This window comes from Henckelia pumila, chromosome 2 (assembly GCF_033568475.1).
Source record: "Henckelia pumila isolate YLH828 chromosome 2, ASM3356847v2, whole genome shotgun sequence".
Taxonomy (NCBI): Eukaryota; Viridiplantae; Streptophyta; class Magnoliopsida; order Lamiales; family Gesneriaceae; genus Henckelia; species Henckelia pumila.
Genome location: NC_133121.1, coordinates 135,374,028 through 135,392,716, shown reverse-complemented (window position 1 = coordinate 135,392,716; position 18,689 = coordinate 135,374,028). Strand labels below are relative to the sequence as shown.

The window sequence follows — 18,689 nt, the reverse complement described above, 5'->3', positions numbered from 1 at the left end:
TGATTATGTTCATCTACACCCCGAGTGGTATGATACACTCGCAGCAGCGACGACACGACAAGATTACCGTATTGGTGTACCAACTTCCGAGAACCATTTCCATTGGAATATGAGTGTTGGCTGACAATCCAGTGATACAACGACATTAAACCTCACAGTTTTTAAAGGCTGGAGTGACCAAGGATGTGGATATCGATTCTCATCAGCACCATCCAAAAAAAATCCAAAAACCAATGCTCTATCGACCATGAGTAATCAATCTATCTTCTTCCCAATTAAAGATTTCGACATCTACTTCAAGGTTCTACCACCTCTACTTACAAAGGCGAAAAAGAGTCGCGCCAACTTTCCAGATATCTACTAAACCAATTGGATCGACCAAACCTCAACATAAGTCAATGACACCAACTGAGTTTTAGAGCACAAATCCCATATATGGTCATATTTATTATGAATTTGAAGAAGCATAGCAATGAACCACCTCCACTTATGGTAAGGCTAATTTAGCTTCATAACCTCATCTCCTCACAAGTTCTTGCAAAATATGACAAAACTAACAATCCCTCTGGCTGCTCATTTTGAAAGGCATTTATATATTTTTTATGCATAGTTCCAAACTCGAACACTAAATTCCTAAGCACGGATTACAGACCATAAGACACCGGAATAGTTAACCCCACCAAAGGGCACCTAGAAAAATTTCAAATGATTCGATACGAATGTAACCATCATACCAGAAGATTGTACATAGTTTCATGGTAACTTTTGAGGGGATAATGAAGCAAAGGCATAAATAAGCACAGAGTGTCTCTACTCGAAGTCCGAAATCATGCATCATTTATATAACATTTTGCAGGACATACATCAAGTAAAGGGAAACATATTCAGAGAATTTCGATTGCTGATGATAATATGTATCTTATGATTTATGAAGAGTATAAAGAGCATTAAGAATAGAAGAAAGAAAAACATGACAAAAATAATAGGAGTGGATTCTTATCCGTTTCCACTTTCAGTCGGACCTATTGGCATACCTCTCGACCTTATCATCGTTGAGGTTGATCCCCACCATAGCTTCACCGAGGCCGCAGCTCACATCGGCCAGAACCTGCGGGTCGCTGTAGTGGGTCACGGCTTGGACAATTGCACGCGCACGGAGTGCTGGGTCACCGCTCTTGAACACGCCGGACCCGACGAATACGCCGTCGCATCCCAGTTGCATCATCAGCGCTGCGTCTGCGGGAGTAGCGACACCACCGGCGGCGAAGTGGACCACGGGAAGCCTGCCCAGCTGCTTGGTCTGCATCACCAGGTCGTACGGCGCCTGGATCTTCTTCGCGAAGGTGAAGACCTCGTCATCGTCCATGTTGCGGAGGACGCGGATCGCGCCCATCACGGAGCGCACGTGGCGCACCGCCTCGATGATGTTCCCAGTACCAGCCTCCCCCTTGGTGCGAATCATGGCAGCCCCCTCGCGGATGCGGCGCAGAGCCTCCCCGAGGTTGCGGCAGCCGCAGACGAAGGGGATGCGGAAGTTGTGCTTGTTGATGTGGTTCTCATCGTCGGCGGGTGTCAGCACTTCGGATTCATCGACATAGTCGATTCCAATAGCTTCGAGGATCTGGGCCTCCACGAAATGGCCAATTCGAGCCTTAGCCATGACGGGGATGGTGACAGCCTGCTTAATCTCCTTAATCAGCTGCGGATCGGACATACGCGCCACCCCACCTTGAGACCTGATATCCGCCGGCACGCGTTCCAAGGCCATGACAGCACACGCACCAGCTTCCTCGGCGATACGGGCTTGCTCGGCATTAACGACGTCCATTATGACGCCGCCGCGGAGCATCTGGGCAAGGCCAACCTTGACGGAGAAGGGAGACTGTTTCGCCGTCTCCGTGATAGCGCCGTTGCCATAAACGGTGACGACTCCACTTCCGGACATTTTCGGTGGATAAAAATTGGAGTGGCGGCGGAGGAGACAAAGGGAAGGGCTAGAGCGGAGATGTGAAGAGGAATTGGCAATTGAAGATATAGAAATATGCAAAAGTAAGGCGGTCGAATGATTGGGACTTGAGTGGCCTTGGGGTTCATAAATTAATCCATTTTCAATATTTTTATGGCTTGCTACTTTTGTTGCTTTTTTATTTATTTGTTTATTATGGATTGTCTGTATTTCTTATTTTTATATACAATGAATTCTATTTTATTTTCAGAATAGAGGATTCGATAAAATAAAAATAAAAAATTTCCTCTTCCAATTATTTCTTTCATGGCACAAGAGAACAAAAAGAAAACTGATTCTACTTGGATTACAATATTTTTGTTCATCAATTTTTATTATATGATGATATTTATCAAAAGCTTTTATAAAAATTTCGATAATGATGACATAATATATTTCTATAATCTCTTACATAATCTTTCATATGATATATTTCTATAATATCTCTTTTCTTTATTATATTTTTACTATTAATAATTGGTGAATCTTATTGAAAAACTGATTTTGATCATTAATGTGGGTGGACTAATATATCTTTGGTTGTCTTTTCTATTTATTTTTTTTATCAAAAAAGTCAAAATGATAATTTCATATGAAAAACTTTATCATTCTCTCAATTTTCTCCCACGTTTCTCAATCTCTCATCCATCATTTTGTTACATATTATTGCATAAATATTCTCTTAATTTAGTGTTCCTCTACAATAAATTTTAACTATTAAGTCATTTAAATCATAATATTAAAATTAAAATACCGTGACAACACAAAATATTTTCAAATAAAATCATATGTACAATAATGTACGTACATGTCTAATAAAATATTCATGTATTATGTTACACATGCAGCGTGTGTGCTTCGTTGGCTAGTGTATAGTATATGAGCGTGTGTGATAGATATATTTTATAAAATTGTTTAGTTAAAAAAATTGAGGACGATAGTTGTTGACGATGAGTCGTATTCTGGAATCTTAAATTTGATTACGGAACTAAAAAGTTAAATGGAACTAAAAAGTGTTTAGCAGCTTAAAAGAAAATGGAAATTTTCATGGCAAAGACAGAGCCACCCAGGTCAAATATGAAATATGGACTTGTTTTTTTCTCCGCCATTACTATGAAATTCATTTGTAATCCAAACGATAAGGACATGAGGCATGGTGGGGGCATATATAAGTTATGGCTACGAATCAGCATTTATTGTTATATGTAAATGACCCTTTTTTCACTGCATTGTGGTTCAAGACTTCAAGCAATTCAAAAATATCACTCTTTGCACGAATCAATCGCTGAAATCACACATACTTGTTTCCGAGCTTCTATGGCATCTATACAACATTGCTGCCCACAAAAAGTGCACATCAGGTGGCTAGCTGCTAATCTCATCCCATAAAGATGTTTGTATAAAATTATGATTTTTGTTTTTTTAAAAAAAACTCAGAATTCATCGAATTTTGTTTTAAAAAAATTATAAAAATAGTTTATGAATATTATGTAGAAACTAATAAGAAAATAATATTTTCATATTTCTCAAAAATAATTACATAAAGAATACTCAGACTCAACAAAAAACAACATAAGGTGAGATAAAGATTTTGCTAGAGAAAGGCTCAAGACACAGATAGACACTTTGGGTAAGGGAGTAACCAAGGAAGACACAGAGAGAAGAGCGGTGCGAGAGCTTATGCGGAGCGTAGGAGCGAAGCCAATGATAGCCTAGACACCCAAATATACGGCTTGGAGAGATTAGGAGAAGCAGCGAAAAGGCATTCATAAGAGGATTTGTAGGAAAGGTTGTGTTTGGGTAGCCGATTAATGAGATAAGCTGCAGTGGCAAAGGCATACGGCCAGAAACGAGTAGGTACTGACGCATGGTGAAGGAGGGCAAGACCTGTTTCGACAACATGACGGTGACGACATTCGGAGTAGTCATTTTGCTCAGGAGTGTGAGGGGGTGTGGTTAGGTGAAAAATACCGTGCAAACCAAGAAATTCTTTAAAGGTTAGGAATTCACCACCATTGTCAGTGTACAAGGTGATAATAGGACGATTAAACCGTTTTTCGACGAGAGATTTAAAACATCGAAATACAAAAAGAACATCTGATTTTTGTTTTATGGGATAAAGTCATATATATTTACTGTAATGATCAACAAATATAACATATTATTTATAACTATTGCAAGAAAGAACTGGCGAAGTCCAAACATCAGAAAAAATTAAATCAAGTTGAAATTCCAAAGAAATAGATGAGTCATGAAAGGGTAATTTATGACTTTTATTGCACTGACAGAAATTACAATTAAATTGACGCAACGGAGAACTCAAAGATGATAATGACTTAGACACAACTAACTGACATAAGACTCGATCAGATGGGTGACCAAGACGACTGTGTCAGACAGGCAAGGACATAACAGAGGACGAGAATGCCAGTGGTGAAGAAGGCGTGGATGCAGACCAGAAGTAAACACCGTGTAGTGACCCTTACCCGGATCACCTACTAAACAGAACTTAGGCATGCAATTATCTTAATAAGACAGATATCAGAATAAACTTGCGGAAACCATAAATAAATACAATCCCAAGGAAAGGAATCTATAATTTATCCAAATAATATACAACCAAATCGAATAGCTGTATCAACCCAAAACAAAATAAATAAAACCTAGACGAAGCTCCAGCTGGCCAACCACTGCCTAGCCCCTCTTGGATCCACCCGCCTCATCCAATCGCAAACCTGCCCCATGGAATAGGGTGTCCAGAAACACAGAGTACGAGACATGAGCATAAAACGCTCAGTACGAGAGTATGAGTATACATGCATGCAAAGTGAACTCCCTATAAACTCGAGGTCAAGGATCAGATAACAGAGATAGACCGGGCCCTGGTATGTAGCACGCTGTGTCGTCGCTTCAGGAGGTGGCTCTCATACCATAATACCAGTAGATATGTCGGACCCAAATCGATGGAAGTCCAACCACTAACAGAATAGAGAATAACCCTACTAACAGACATCTCGAAGGAGATAGCTCAATATGCAAATGAATGCAGCATAAATCAATGACATATAAACCATGCAGTCACATAATACATGCATACTCAGTCAGGATATCTCGAACAGTACTTTCGTACCTCAAATCAGTGCAAGCTCTACCAACTCTAGGTCCACGCCTATAGTCTGCTCTACATTGCCAAATGATACTACTATCATTAAAGTGCTCTAAAATCCTTAACTAAGCTAAAACATACTCCTAAATATTTTTAGGACAAAAGCTATACATTCGTCCGTCGTTAGCCCTTTGCTGTTGAGTGCCTCAAATCTAGGCTACAGCTCCGCTACGACGCCTGGATCACTATGCCACTTCTGTATTCCCCACGGGACGCCTAGAATTCCCTAGATCTGAGCTGGAAGACTAAGGAATTGAGAGAGAAGAGGTGATTGGTGCGTCTAAATCTGAATCTCGGCTCTCTTATTTATAGACGGAGTTCGGATAGTCCGAACTGGACTTTCGAGCGTCCGAACACGATCGGAGCGTCCGATCTCGACTTCAGATCGTCCGATCCCAATATTACGTCATTGCTTACGTCAGCATGATGATGTCATCCATGACGACTTTCGGCAGCAAGATCGGAGCGTCCGAACCACCCTTCGGAACGTCCGAACCCTGACTTCGGACCGTCCGATCCTTAACTTCGGAGCCTCCAAACTCGACAACCTTCAAACCATTTTCAAGTGTTCTGAATCCAATTCCGGACTCCGATAATCCATTAAGAGTTTCTTTTAATCACGTTTACTCTTACTTAATAGGATTAATGATTTGATTACGCTAAATCACTAATTTTGGGTACGGGCTACTACACACCGCCCCTTAAGTGGACCTTGATGGAGAATGGCCCCGGTTTGAGGATCCTTTATCTGAAAGGCAGTGGAAGATAAAACAACAACAATATCATTAGATTTTCAAAGTTGAGAGACGGATAAAAGTTGTTTATTAATGAAAGGAACACTAAGGTCATGTGTGAACTTCAGGGAGCACGAAGTAGAGGGCCGTAAGAGACAACCTGTGTGAGTGATAGGAAGGCCAACAGCATCACCAACCACAACACCATCAGAGCCAACATAGGGAACATGCATGGAGAGATTGGAAAGATTAGACGTCACATGGTGAGTGGCACCAGAATCAAGGATCCAGTCAGATGGAGAGAATGGGGTAAGCGTGTAGGCAGCAGCATGGGAGGCTGGCAGGAAAGGGTGAGACGCATGCGTAGGTACAGAAGCTGGCAGATACTGAAAATCAGGACAACGGCGGGCAGAGTTTCCCAGGACGACTACAGAGCTGGAAGCGCCCGAGATACGAGCACGGCGCACGCTGACCAGGCGTCGACTGGTTGGGATTCGGCGGCGGCCGAGAGGGCCAGGAGCCAGGATGGCGGCTGACGGCAGTGGGTTGCGGGATGGTGCCAGACGGTGGATGGTGGTAGGAGCCGTTAGAGCGGGCAGAGGATAGTGTCGTGGCTGGAAGGGGGATGGTAGCATCCTGGCGAGCAGTAAGATGAGCTTCATGATTGAGGAGTTTTTCATGTAACTCCTCAAACGAGATTGCAGTGTCCCGCACCTGGATGACATTGTCGAGTTCCTTGTAGTCATCATCCAGACGATGGAGAACCTTGATGGTAAGGTCCTCAATATCAAGAGGTGCATTCATGAGAGCGAGTTCATCAGCTTTGGATTTAATGAACTGCATAAATTCAGTAATGGACTGAGAGCCCTTTATCGGATTTCGAAGTTGCGTCTTGAGTTGAGTGATGCGACCACGAGAGAGCTTACCATAGGTGAGGGCAAGAGTGTTCCAGGCGGAAGTAGAGGTGGTAGAAGTTGCAATAAACGAAATCAATGAAGGAGACAGCGATCCAATGATGATATTCAGGATCAACTGGTCTTGGCGGATCCAGGATGTATACTCAGGATTGAGAGAGTGAGTGGCGGCGGTGGTGATAGTCTTGGCCGGACAAAGATGAGAGCCATCAATAAAGTCAAGTAGATCATGACCTGTAAGGAAAGTCGTGAACTGCAGTCGCCAAGAGAGGTAGTTCGAAGAGGTGAGCTTCAAGGGCCCGTGGGCAGCAACATTGAAGGAGATTGGAGAAGAAACAGTGTCGGTGGCAGTCATAGAGTCGATCGAAAAAAAAATAGGAAGATTTTTTTGTGACGAGATAACGGCGGCGGCTGGAGGCTAGGGATAAAGTTTATTGGCGTAGGCCGTGTGCTCTTGATATCATGTAGAAATTAATGAGAGAATAATATTTTCATATATCTCAAAATAATTACATTGGATGTTTATATACAACAATAAAGACTAAATAAAGATAAAGATTACAAATAATAAATGATTACAAGATAATAAGAAACATAATATACAATAAATATACAATATATTCCAATATATCATTGTGTTGATTTGCTGCATTGCTAGGAGAACTTTATGCAGTTCATGTAGCCATTTAACCGTTATCAACCTTCACTTACAACAATGATTATTAGAAACAAATGTTTTGTGTGCAGTTAATATTGTTCATCAGTTGTTGCCTTTCACAATGATGCTCGTATTGTCTCGGTTATCAAAACATCATGGTCGAGCACTTCTAAATTAAGGTTCTATTCAGCAAGGTCCTCATGATGCAAATGGTGTCGCACATGAGTCAGTGATATATAAGTAAAATAAAATCATTGTTTTTTAGATGAATTGACATAAACGCCTCTCGTAAAAGACTTACAAACCCATGTAAAAAAAAAAAATATATATTTTCCACCCGTAGTTTGTAGGCTATTGTGTTAGTCCGGAGGTTTACTCAGAGCGCACCGAAAGATAACGGCTGCGGGTTCCCACGTAAAAAAAAAAAAAAAAAAAAGGAGTATCATGGGATAATGAACCAATTGTTATTAACAAATTTTTAAACAAAAAATCTTATTTGACGATCTCACATGTCAATTTTGTGAAAGACGAATATCTTATTTAATCTTTCATTAAAAAATATTACCCTTATGTCAATGACATTCCTTATTTATCGCTCTATATTTAACATAGCAATATAATGTATCATAATATGTCATGTTATTACATTCATGGATTATACTATAACAAAAGTTTTATTTCATAACATTTCAGTAAATTATATTTGATTTGATTTTATTTTATTTAAAAAAAAAATTAAACCATATCCAGTGAGGGTCATCACATTTTTATCCTCACGAAGCAAACTTAATCGATCTGTTTTAGCTAAAGGTTTGCTCGAATCCAACTTAAAGCTAGATAGAGTTAATTAGTTAATCCATTTTTCGCAAAAACTTATACATCATGACTTTGTATTAGCATAATTAAGGCTGTTAACAAAAGTTTTTGTAGTTGATATCGTGATATTTTGTTATAATTGAATATTGAATCTAAGATCTCATTTCAACCATAAGTCGAGAAACACCATACAGTCGAGTCGAGAAACATCGAAACGTTAAATAAACCCTAACCATGGACCTAAAGAAAAAGGTTGGTGTCAAAGCATTTATGAACGGAACCCAACCCCGAAGGTACAATCCAGTCCACTAACTTTTAAACATTATGCGTGTGTAGAAAGTTGATGAAAAGCATTGAAATGGAAAATATAAATTAAAAAGATACGAAAAAGACATTATTGGACACAATTCAAACACGTCGTACAACTCTTTTTTTTCTAGACATGGGCGGCGTCTCTCGATTACTTCTTTTGATGGGTAATTATCATTTTTTTTATAATAATTTTCTATGATAAAATTATGATTTTTTCTAATTTAATATGTATAAAGGTATTACTCATAAGTACCAAATAGCCACCACTGTAATGAAATAACATGAACTTTGAAATAAAGTGACATATACCTCTACTTTCTGAGAAACAAACAATAGACAAAAGATGTGAGTTCGAATTTACGTAGAATATTTTATTTTATTTTATTTTTGAAAGGACCTAGCTGATTCAATCCACCTGGTATTGGGCCAAAGATCCGTGACCCGTTTTGTAAATAATAATGAAAAAATAATAATAATAATAATAATAAGATATTTTTTTCTTTATCGTTGATGCAGAATATATGCTCGCCATTTGTTCTTGGTGAGTGGGCCCACCTGCTTAAATTCTGTCTTCTCTGCCACTTCTACTTTCTATTTTATTTGAATATATTAGTATATGAGAAGAAAGAACCAAAAGGGCAGGGAAAAAGATTTTTTTTTTGCCATTAAAATATTTTACTTGAATTTTATTTTATTTTTTTGGGGCATAATTTTGCTATACCCAGCGACAGCGAGGGTATTTTAATTTTTTTATTTTTTACATATAAAATATAGATATTTCGTACGGATAAGTTTGCCGGCGATGCCTACGCCGGTGAGCGTAGCGCGCCAATGCTTAGCGGAGGAGGCTGCGGCTACTTTAGATGATGCCGTCGCGGTGGCTAAGCGGCGGAGCCACGCGCAGACCACGTCGTTACACGCTATCTCTGCTTTGCTAGCTCTGCCGTCCTCGAGTCTCCGGGAAGCGTGTTCACGCGGCAGGAGCGGCGCGTGCCCGTCACGCCTTCATTTCCGGGCTCTCGAGTTATGTGTTGGAGTTGCCCTCGACAAGGTTTCCGCTTGTAAATCGTACGGGGAGGATCCGCCGGTTTCGAATTCTTTGATGGCTGCGATCAAGAGGTCCCAAGCCAATCAGAGACGGCATCCCGACACTTTCCATCTGTATCAGCAGCAATTGAATTCGAATTCTTCGACTCAGACTTCAATTTCTGTTGTCAAAGTTGAATTGAGGCATTTTGTAGTCTCCATTTTGGATGATCCCATCGTTAGTAGGGTTTTCTCTGATGCTGGTTTTCGAACCAACGAGCTCAAGTTGGCTGTTATAAACCCGCTCACCATGTCGAGATTCTCGATGATTCCTCGCTGCCCGCCTCTATTTCCGTGGGGTATGAGCGATTTAGAATCGAAAGATCGCGGACCTAATTTCCTATTGCGCAAGAGTGCTACAGAAACCGGCGACGATAATTCAAGACGAGTTGGTGAAATTCTTGTGAAGGGAAATATGAGAAATCCACTAATGATTGGTGTTTGTGCTAAAGATGCGTTACGGAACTTCATAGAAGGTTTGAAGAAGGGTGAAACTGGATTTTTGCCCAAAGAAATTGATGGGCTGAGCTTGATCTCAGTCGACCATGAGTTTTCTAGGTTCATCAACAAAGATTTAAGTGAAGAAATGATGGAATTTAAGTTCAAAGAGGTGGGTGACATGTCTGAGAATTGCCATGGAACTGGGATGATTGTGAACTGTGGTGATCTTAAGCCTTTTGTGGATGCTGAATCTTTGAATTCTGTGAATATTTTGATATCACGGCTGAAAAGTTTATTGAGCAGCTCAAATGGGAAATTGTGGTTGATTGGTTTCTTGGCAGGTGGTGATGATTATAAAAAACTATTAGAGCGGTTTCCTTGTATTGACACAGACTTGGATCTGCATCTGCTGCCCATTACTTCTTCCAACATTTCCGCAAGTGGAGGAAAATTTTTTAAATCGAGGTTTGTTTCACTTTGTTTCTTTGAAGCACGTGTTCGAAGCTCGTTACACTTCTACTTGTCAGTGTGTTCATGCACATCAACTACTATAAACACTCCGGGGAAGGCAGCAAATGGTCAATAAGGGACCGAGGGCTAAAACTATGATTGTGGAAAGTCACTTTGGTGCACAACATTCAAGAAAATAACGAATCTTTCTGCTATAAATGGACGAGTCGAGAGAAGTAGATGCATCATTGTCGATTCTCTCTGAAAAAAATAGGCTCTCCACTTTTGCTTGTTTACTAACGTGATATTTGCTTGTGATCTTTCGGTGTTCATTATGTTTATTTCACTCTAAGGCTTGACAGATGCTGAGCGTGATAATTTATCCTCTGCGTGTGTAAAGAAAAATTTAATCAGCATGTATTATAAACTTTTATAGACTAGTTCAGAGTATAACTTTTAACCCAATATTAGCATTTGTTCCTGATTGTACAAATGGTTAGGATTTGCTCTATAATTCTTTGGGATATGTTTGGGATAGGCCGAAAGCCATCAAATTTGCTTTGAAATCATACTTTTCCCGTGAAATATTTAAGTGGAACTAGTGATCTTTCTGACCGCATTCGGAATATAAATTTGACCTGTAATTTTAAACTCGAATTACTTGCAATAGTTCCAGTTTCAGAAGATGGCCTTCATTTTCCGCAAGCTCCATGTTATGTTTTTGCGCATTAGTTGCATTGGTTTCTCATTGTACATCTATGCATTTTTACTTCTGACTCATCATGTTAATTTTTCAAACTTATGCTAGCTTGATGGGGTCATTTGTACCATTTGGTGGGTTCTTTCCCATGCCATCAGAACAAGAAACCCGAGGTTCCCATGCGACCCAATCCTCAAGCCTTTGCAACTTATGCAATGAAAAATATGAGAAAGAAGTTTTCGATCTGAAGGGAACAGCCATTGGTGCAGATTATCACGCAACTAGTCTATCTTCTTGGTTGCCAATGGCTGAATGCTGCGAGACAAGCAAGAGATCACATCCAGTAGAGGTTTGTCTTCCATGAAATTCTGACATTTTTTATTTCGTTTCATACAAGTAAAAAACGAATTAAAACTATGTTTCTGAGTCGATACTAGGTCTTTTAAACACGTCTCTCTCATTTCAGTGCAGGCTCAAGATGACAAAACTCTTTTGGATTTTAGAGTTATGGCGCTGCGTAGAAAATGGAATGGCATCTGCCAGCAGCTTCATCGCACTTGTACTCAAGAAACTATTTCTGATGCGAAGTTGCATAATTTCAGTATCCCACCATCTCATAATGTTCCTACTAGGAAAGACAGTTTTCAGATCGGTTCAGTATCAAGTAGAAGCAGACTCCCTAATCTAAGTCCTGGCGTACCTTCAGAATTGCCAAATCGCTTTTCCTCAAAGCCAACATTTTCTAGTTCAAATACACTGGAATATGGTGCAAATGTACAAGTTGAGCTACCAGTACAAAGCTTGGAGATGGCTGATCTTCCAAACCCTTCCTGTTCTCAGCAACAGAGGGACTTTCCTACCTCTGACAGTTCTTTGACCACTGATTTGGGGCTTGGAACACTTTATGCTTCTAATAGAGAAGGAAGAAGTAGACCCAACTTGCAAGGACATAGTTTCTGTAAATTGCCTATAACCCATGAGAATACCCCCACCTCCGGTCAAGAAAAGCAAACATATACAAAAGGCCTTGAATACCCGTGGAAAATTCTCGCTCAAAAATTTTGCTGGCAGTTTGAAGCCATTCAAACTATTGGTCGAACTTTATTCTGTTGTAGAGATGGAGATTCAAGGCATCAATGCCCAAAAAAGGGAAATCATTGGCTTAGCTTTCTAGGACCTGATAAAATGGCTAAGAGAAAGATAGCCGCCACACTTGCTGAGATAGTTTTTGGTGGATCGGAGCACTTTCTATCTTTGGATCTGAGCTCTCAGGATGCGACTAGCCTCTCTAACACTGGCTCGTTATTTTATAGTTGTGATTCAACATATCATGACATGAAGTCTGAAAGGAAAATGATAGTTGATTGCCTTGCTGAAGAGTTGGGCAAGCGTCCTTCTTCTGTTATACTTCTTGAAAACATAGAAGAGGCAGATTTCTTGGTCCAGAATAGTTTATCTCAAGCTGTCAAAACTGGAAAATTTTCGGATTCCCATGGTAGAGACATCAGTATCAACAAAGTTGTCTTTGTCATTGCTTCAAGGGTCCTAAAGGCTGGTGAAGATCTTATTTTTAGCGAAGCGGTATCTGAATTTTCTGAAGAAAAAATATTACAGGCCAGAAATCTGCAAATGCAAATTTTGATTGGATCTGTCCACGGAAATATCAAAAGTCCAACAAGGGTTTCAGTTACTCCGAGCAACGGTACGCATAAAAGGAAATTGATGAATCCCGAGTCTACCGAGTCTGTGACATCAAAACGCTCGCGCCAATCTTCGAGATCCATTATTGATTTAAATTTACCGGTTGAGGATACGGAAGAGGACATTGATATTTGTAGAAGCGATGGTGAAAGTGGTAACTCCGAAAATTCGGAAGTATGGTTGGAAGAATTGCTTACTCATGTTGATGAAAACGTGGTCTTCAAACCATTTGACTTTGATTCTCTTGCAAAGAAAATATTGAAGGACATTGATGTCAGATTACAGAGAACAGTTGGAACCAAAATTTTACTGGAAATTGATCAAGAAGTTATGATTCAAATACTAGCTGCAGCTTGGTTAATTGAGAGGGAAAATGCTTTGGAAGATTGGATTGAACAAGTTCTTCTTCCGAGCGTAAAGAAAGCACGACAAAGGTACAACGCCACTCCAGATTTTGTATTTAAGTTAGCTGCATGTGATGGCCTTGTTGTGGAAGAGCAGGCTCCTGGAGTGTGCCTCCCTGCAAGAGTAATTGTACACTGATGTTTCTCGGATACGTGTTTTGTGATGTATGTATAATGTTTCCAATTCTAGAGTATATATTCAAGATGAGTTATCTCGGATACCTGTTTTGTGATGTATGTATAAGGTTTCTTGCAGCATTCTTAGTTGATAATCAAAATTATTCTCCCTAATGATGTATTACATTGTGTGTTTGTGTAATCGCTAGATATTATAAAGAGTAATTGATAAATAAAATATGTGATCTCTACAAATTTGGTTATATGGTTCAAAGCCTCATATATTCGTTTGACTTTATTTGATCCCAATAAAGTGAGTTTTACGATGCTAATTACTAAGTACTCCAAAAGCATGAATAAACAAATAAAAACACAACCAACCCAAAAACCTCCCTTTCACGGGATCTCAATTTCAGCCTACCAAGCGCAGGAATCTGTTTTGTATGAAGAAATATTGTGCTCTTTCATTTATACACGGGACATAGGCAACAAATTTTTAATTACTACCTTTATTAATCCTTTATTTTTGTTTTGACACAAACCCTTATCAATATAGCATTCAAGCTTTACCATTCCTTAATTTGTTTCGTTATGGCCCATCTGTTTTCTTGATTATTAGGCCATCGAATCCATATATGCGCACAATCACGCACATCTTGCATTCAACGGCACTAGTTAGCTAGCATGATCATTTTTGTGATTGTATGGTTGCTTTTAGTATTTCTGTTCTTTCTTTGGTTACATTTGTATGCCAACAAGTTCTTACCTCAAGTTGGTGATCAAACAAATCGAACCCCTCGAATCCTCATGATAGGGGCTCGAATACATTCGCGCGGCAGCTTTCTTGTAAATGTGAATAACAACCGCGTCCAGAATCTCAGGAAGGGTCTTGAGTCTTGTGTGATATCCACGATACCGCGATTTGTATTTCAAGAAGAGAAGCAAGAGGTGGAGCAATGTCATGGCTTGGAATGTGTGATTTGCTTGAGTGCATTCGAGGATGGACAAGTTGGGAGGAGGTTGCCATCTTGTAATCACGCGTTCCATGTCGAGTGTATTGATATGTGGTTGCACACGCATACGACGTGCCCGATGTGTCGAGCGTCGGCCGTGCAAGTGTCATCGCTGCTGCCGGAGGATGGAGTGGGTCCGCAAGAATCAGCTCAGAGGTCTTCAGATTTGAGGGAGATGAGTGGTGAGGTTTCCAATAGATTGGAGGTAATAGTTGAGGTTCCGAGCATAGAGAATCAATGAAATTATAGAGAGTTGTGACTTTATTATATAAATAAAATTTTTAATTATGTACATTTCATAGTGTTTTATTTTCCAAAATAATTTGATCCTTTTTGGTAAGACATGATAGCTTAAAAATATGTCATTGATGTTAGTAAAGCCAAAACTTAAGCAAAGAAAGTTTAATCACTATGTGTAATTTCATGAACACGAGAACTCAATGACAACACGACAAATTTGAATTCATATTTCAAAATTATCGGTAACTATTATTTTGAGGGTAAATTTCAATCTAATTACGCCTTTATGTAAAAATACGAATCGTTGAATTTATGATTTGGGTATTACTCATATGCTAAGATCTCATCTAACTATTTTGAGTTCATGTTTGTAATAATTATCTGCATTTCATTCCAACATCCAAGTTTGAAAAATTGGTATCATAAACAATCCATAGAATTAATTTATATCAAAAAAATAAAATATATGTTTAGATAAGATTTTTGTAAAATATTGGTTATATTATTTTTTTTAAAATTGTGTTATCAAAGTATTTTTTTTATAAAAAAAATAAATGAGATATATATTTGGATATATTTAAGTTTAGAATTTAAAAAAAAATACAAGTTTATCGAGAATTGAAATATTTTTATGGGATAGTTGTCTAATATTTTCTTAATTATTTTTAATTATACAACTTGAAAAATTCTATAAAAACATTTTATAAAAAAAGTATTATTTTTAACTTCCCATTTATCAAAATATTTGATTATTTTTATCGCTCTTTGATCTGTAGGTACCGCTCAAGTGACTCAACCTAAATAAACCCTCACGTTCTTCAGCAACAGAAGCAAAATTTTGGTGGAGAAAATGGCGAAAAATTGCTCAATTCTTCTACTTTTAAGTGCTCTACTGTTCTTCAGCTTTTCAAGCAGTCAGGTTCTTTTCTAATCCATTGATATTTTAATATTTGAGAATTTTTCATTCGTGTTTGCCCGTGAGTGTCCATGAAATGATTATAATTTGTTTTCATGGACGTATGTATATTGGAATCGCACATTTTATTCGATTTTTATCATCTCAGTGCCTTCCAAACGGTAATTTATTGCTGATCTGGTATTTGGTAAGGGGATTATATGGTAAAGGGGAAATTAGGTCACAGATCTGATTGATTATCATGGATTTTTTTTGTTATTGTAAATGTTGCCAACGGAGATCTATGAGTTTGGTTGAGGTGATGTATAATGTTAATAAGTTTTGAAGGAAAAAACTTACACATTATATTTGTATATTTATAATGGAGGGGATTGCTCTTCTCTCTGTGTAACTTGTTATTTTGGTAGATGTTATCTGGTATGTTTACTCCTGCAGGCGAAGAAGTCGAAGGAAGATTTGAAGGAAGTGACTCATAAAGTTTTCTTTGATATTGAGATTGATGGGAAACCCGCTGGTATGATCCAATTCTCCATGGACGTCACTTTATTCTGATTTCAATGAAGTTGGTTGTGTTTATTTGTTATCATCAAAATTATGGTTGAAACATTGACCAACTCGCTCAATCTTGTCCTGACTTTCGAAAAAACCATTTGAATCCACTATCCCTGGTGTTGTCTACTGATGAAAGAACTTTTTATTTACGCTGTATTTGAATGCGGTTAGAATCAGTGGACTTTGATAATCGGTTTTCATGTGATGTAATGGTTAATCATGTGGATCATGTATAATATGGCTTTGTTATTTCCAAACTTGGTTGAAAATCCAAATTCAAGTAATATTTTTCTTCTGGATGTTTCTTACTAGGGAGGTATTGGCACAGTCCCCCTATCGTTTGCAAATATAGTATATTTTCAATATTTTTCATTTAATGCTAACTTCTATGTGGAAGATTAACAGCATTTCTCTCGCTCTTTCTTGCTTTTGAAAAGTAATTTATGAATCCCTTTTGTCAGGGCGTGTTACAATGGGCCTCTTTGGTAAAACCGTTCCTAAGACTGTAGGTAAGATATCATTCTTTTTGAATTAACTGCCGCAGAGGCCTCCAGCACCACTGACGTGTTTATTGCTGATTTTTACTTCTCTTGCAGAAAATTTTAGAGCCTTGTGCACAGGTACTGTAGTTTCAACCTTTCATGATGTATTCTATAATCATTGTGAGGTCCTCGAAAAAATGAGATGGAGGTCTTGTTATGAAGTTTTTACCATGTCTTCGAGTGATTCTTAAGCTCGCTGAAAGTTTGAAACTTGTATCAAATAAAGCACAATGGATAAAAGATCTCTGATCTCTGTAGATAAGACAGTAATATTACCTTACCAATTTTTGGATGTTACTACTGATAACCATTGACTCTGATGTTAAGTGCATGCATGTGAAGGTGGAGCCAGAAAACCTGATGATCACATGTGTCATTTCCTTTTACTACCGTTGGATGAAGTTAATAGATGAAAGAATATGCTAAGATACTAGTGAATCATTTAAAATACTACCTTTTTCCGTTTGCAATTATGCATGAAGGTTTTCGTGGTTTTCTGAATACTTGCATGCATGGAGTTATGGTTATGGTATTCTGAATTCAGGGGAGAAAGGAACTGGGAAACAAGGGAAGCCTCTGCATTACAAGGGAAGCGCAATGCACAGAATCATACCCAGCTTCATGATTCAAGGAGGTGACTTTACTTTGGGTGATGGAAGAGGCGGGGAATCAATCTACGGGGAGAAGTTTGCTGATGAAAATTTTAAAATCAAGCACACTGGACCTGGTATGTTAAAGCCTACTCTGGACCAATCCAGAGAATTGAAAACATCTGCACAAATCCGTTCCATTTAAGGCATCAAATTTACCAAGTATTAAAAAACTATTAGCAGCATTGATGTTGATGACACCCTTTATTTGGTTTTCAGGACTTTTGTCAATGGCAAATGCTGGGACTGACACCAATGGCTCCCAGTTTTTCATCACAACCGTGACAACCAGCTGGTATTTACCTACTCTTTTGTTCTCATTCATACCAACACTCTTTCATCTCTAATATCAACCAATAGTTCTAACTTCATATAATCTTCATCTGGTGCTAATTGAGACATATACCTAGACCTAATTGTTCTGCTTCACTTCATACCGCCTTTGTGATCTTCTCTCTGCATCTTATATTTGATGCTAAATTGCCAATTTCACTTGACACTCAACAGGTTGGATGGTCGTCATGTTGTCTTTGGGAAGGTCCTATCTGGAATGGATGTGGTATATAAAATGGAAGCTGAAGGTAAGCAGAGTGGAACGCCAAAAAGCAAAGTCGTAATAGTTGACAGTGGCGAACTCCCCTTATAATTAGCTCATGCATCCTTAGAAGGCTTTACTCTGTGTCTTTCTTACCTCAATTTGAACCTTATTTATCAGAAATTATTCAGCTGAAACCATATATAGAACATTGTTTCAAATAAGTTGCAAACATTTGTGAGCTCGAACATTTAAATTCGTAGCCGTAAGCTCCTAAATTCTCTTATTATCTGAAAATTTCATGTACTATCCTTGAGGTTAATTATAAGGGTGTACATTTAGCATTTAATCTGAAACTACAGATGATTTGGTAATTGTCAATCCTTGGATACATTTTAGAGTGGTGTCCTTTCAGCTGGCGTACAAAACTTGTCCACTGAAATAGTGGACACGAACACGACAGTAGAAGAAAATTTAGTTGGTACCTGCAAAAAGGACGTGAAAAAAAACGTGCTTGCTGAGAAGTGGTGGTGGCGTAACTTCGAAAATTACGCGGGCAAAATGGTGACATAATAATTGTTCTAACTTTAAGAATAATACTAGAGGTACAACCAATACAATTTATCATGATATTTACAATAATTATGTCGTGATAGTTTGCTATTATTTCGTGAGATTTTGATATGATATCGTGAAATTTTGTATTCAATGTATTGTGAGATTTGATAAATTAAAAT

At 38.5% G+C, this 18,689-nt stretch overlaps 4 protein-coding genes across 4 annotated transcripts; 3 read left to right on the top strand and 1 right to left on the bottom strand.

Moving 5' to 3' along the window:
- Positions 1-869: 869 nt before the first annotated feature.
- Positions 870-2,056, bottom strand: LOC140881444 (probable pyridoxal 5'-phosphate synthase subunit PDX1). Its single transcript, XM_073286767.1, has one exon. It carries the CDS (start codon positions 1,943-1,945, stop codon positions 1,013-1,015), a length of 933 nt encoding a protein of 310 aa, XP_073142868.1. The 5' UTR covers positions 1,946-2,056; the 3' UTR covers positions 870-1,012.
- Positions 2,057-9,123: 7,067 nt separating this feature from the next.
- LOC140879957 (protein SMAX1-LIKE 6-like) lies at positions 9,124-13,728 on the top strand. Its single transcript, XM_073283953.1, has 3 exons — positions 9,124-10,597; positions 11,391-11,631; positions 11,754-13,728. Exons 1-3 carry the CDS (start codon positions 9,408-9,410, stop codon positions 13,524-13,526), a joined length of 3,204 nt encoding a protein of 1,067 aa, XP_073140054.1. The 5' UTR covers positions 9,124-9,407; the 3' UTR covers positions 13,527-13,728.
- A 583-nt stretch (positions 13,729-14,311) lies between these two features.
- Positions 14,312-14,758, top strand: LOC140878473 (RING-H2 finger protein ATL63-like). Its single transcript, XM_073282072.1, has one exon. It carries the CDS (start codon positions 14,312-14,314, stop codon positions 14,756-14,758), a length of 447 nt encoding a protein of 148 aa, XP_073138173.1.
- Positions 14,759-15,519: 761 nt separating this feature from the next.
- LOC140879421 (peptidyl-prolyl cis-trans isomerase CYP20-1-like) lies at positions 15,520-18,326 on the top strand. Its single transcript, XM_073283121.1, has 7 exons — positions 15,520-15,676; positions 16,109-16,187; positions 16,687-16,734; positions 16,822-16,845; positions 17,312-17,494; positions 17,637-17,712; positions 17,925-18,326. The coding sequence occupies exons 1-7, from the start codon at positions 15,608-15,610 to the stop codon at positions 18,061-18,063; spliced, it is 618 nt and encodes a 205-aa protein (XP_073139222.1). The 5' UTR covers positions 15,520-15,607; the 3' UTR covers positions 18,064-18,326.
- The last annotated feature ends 363 nt before the right edge of the window (positions 18,327-18,689 follow it).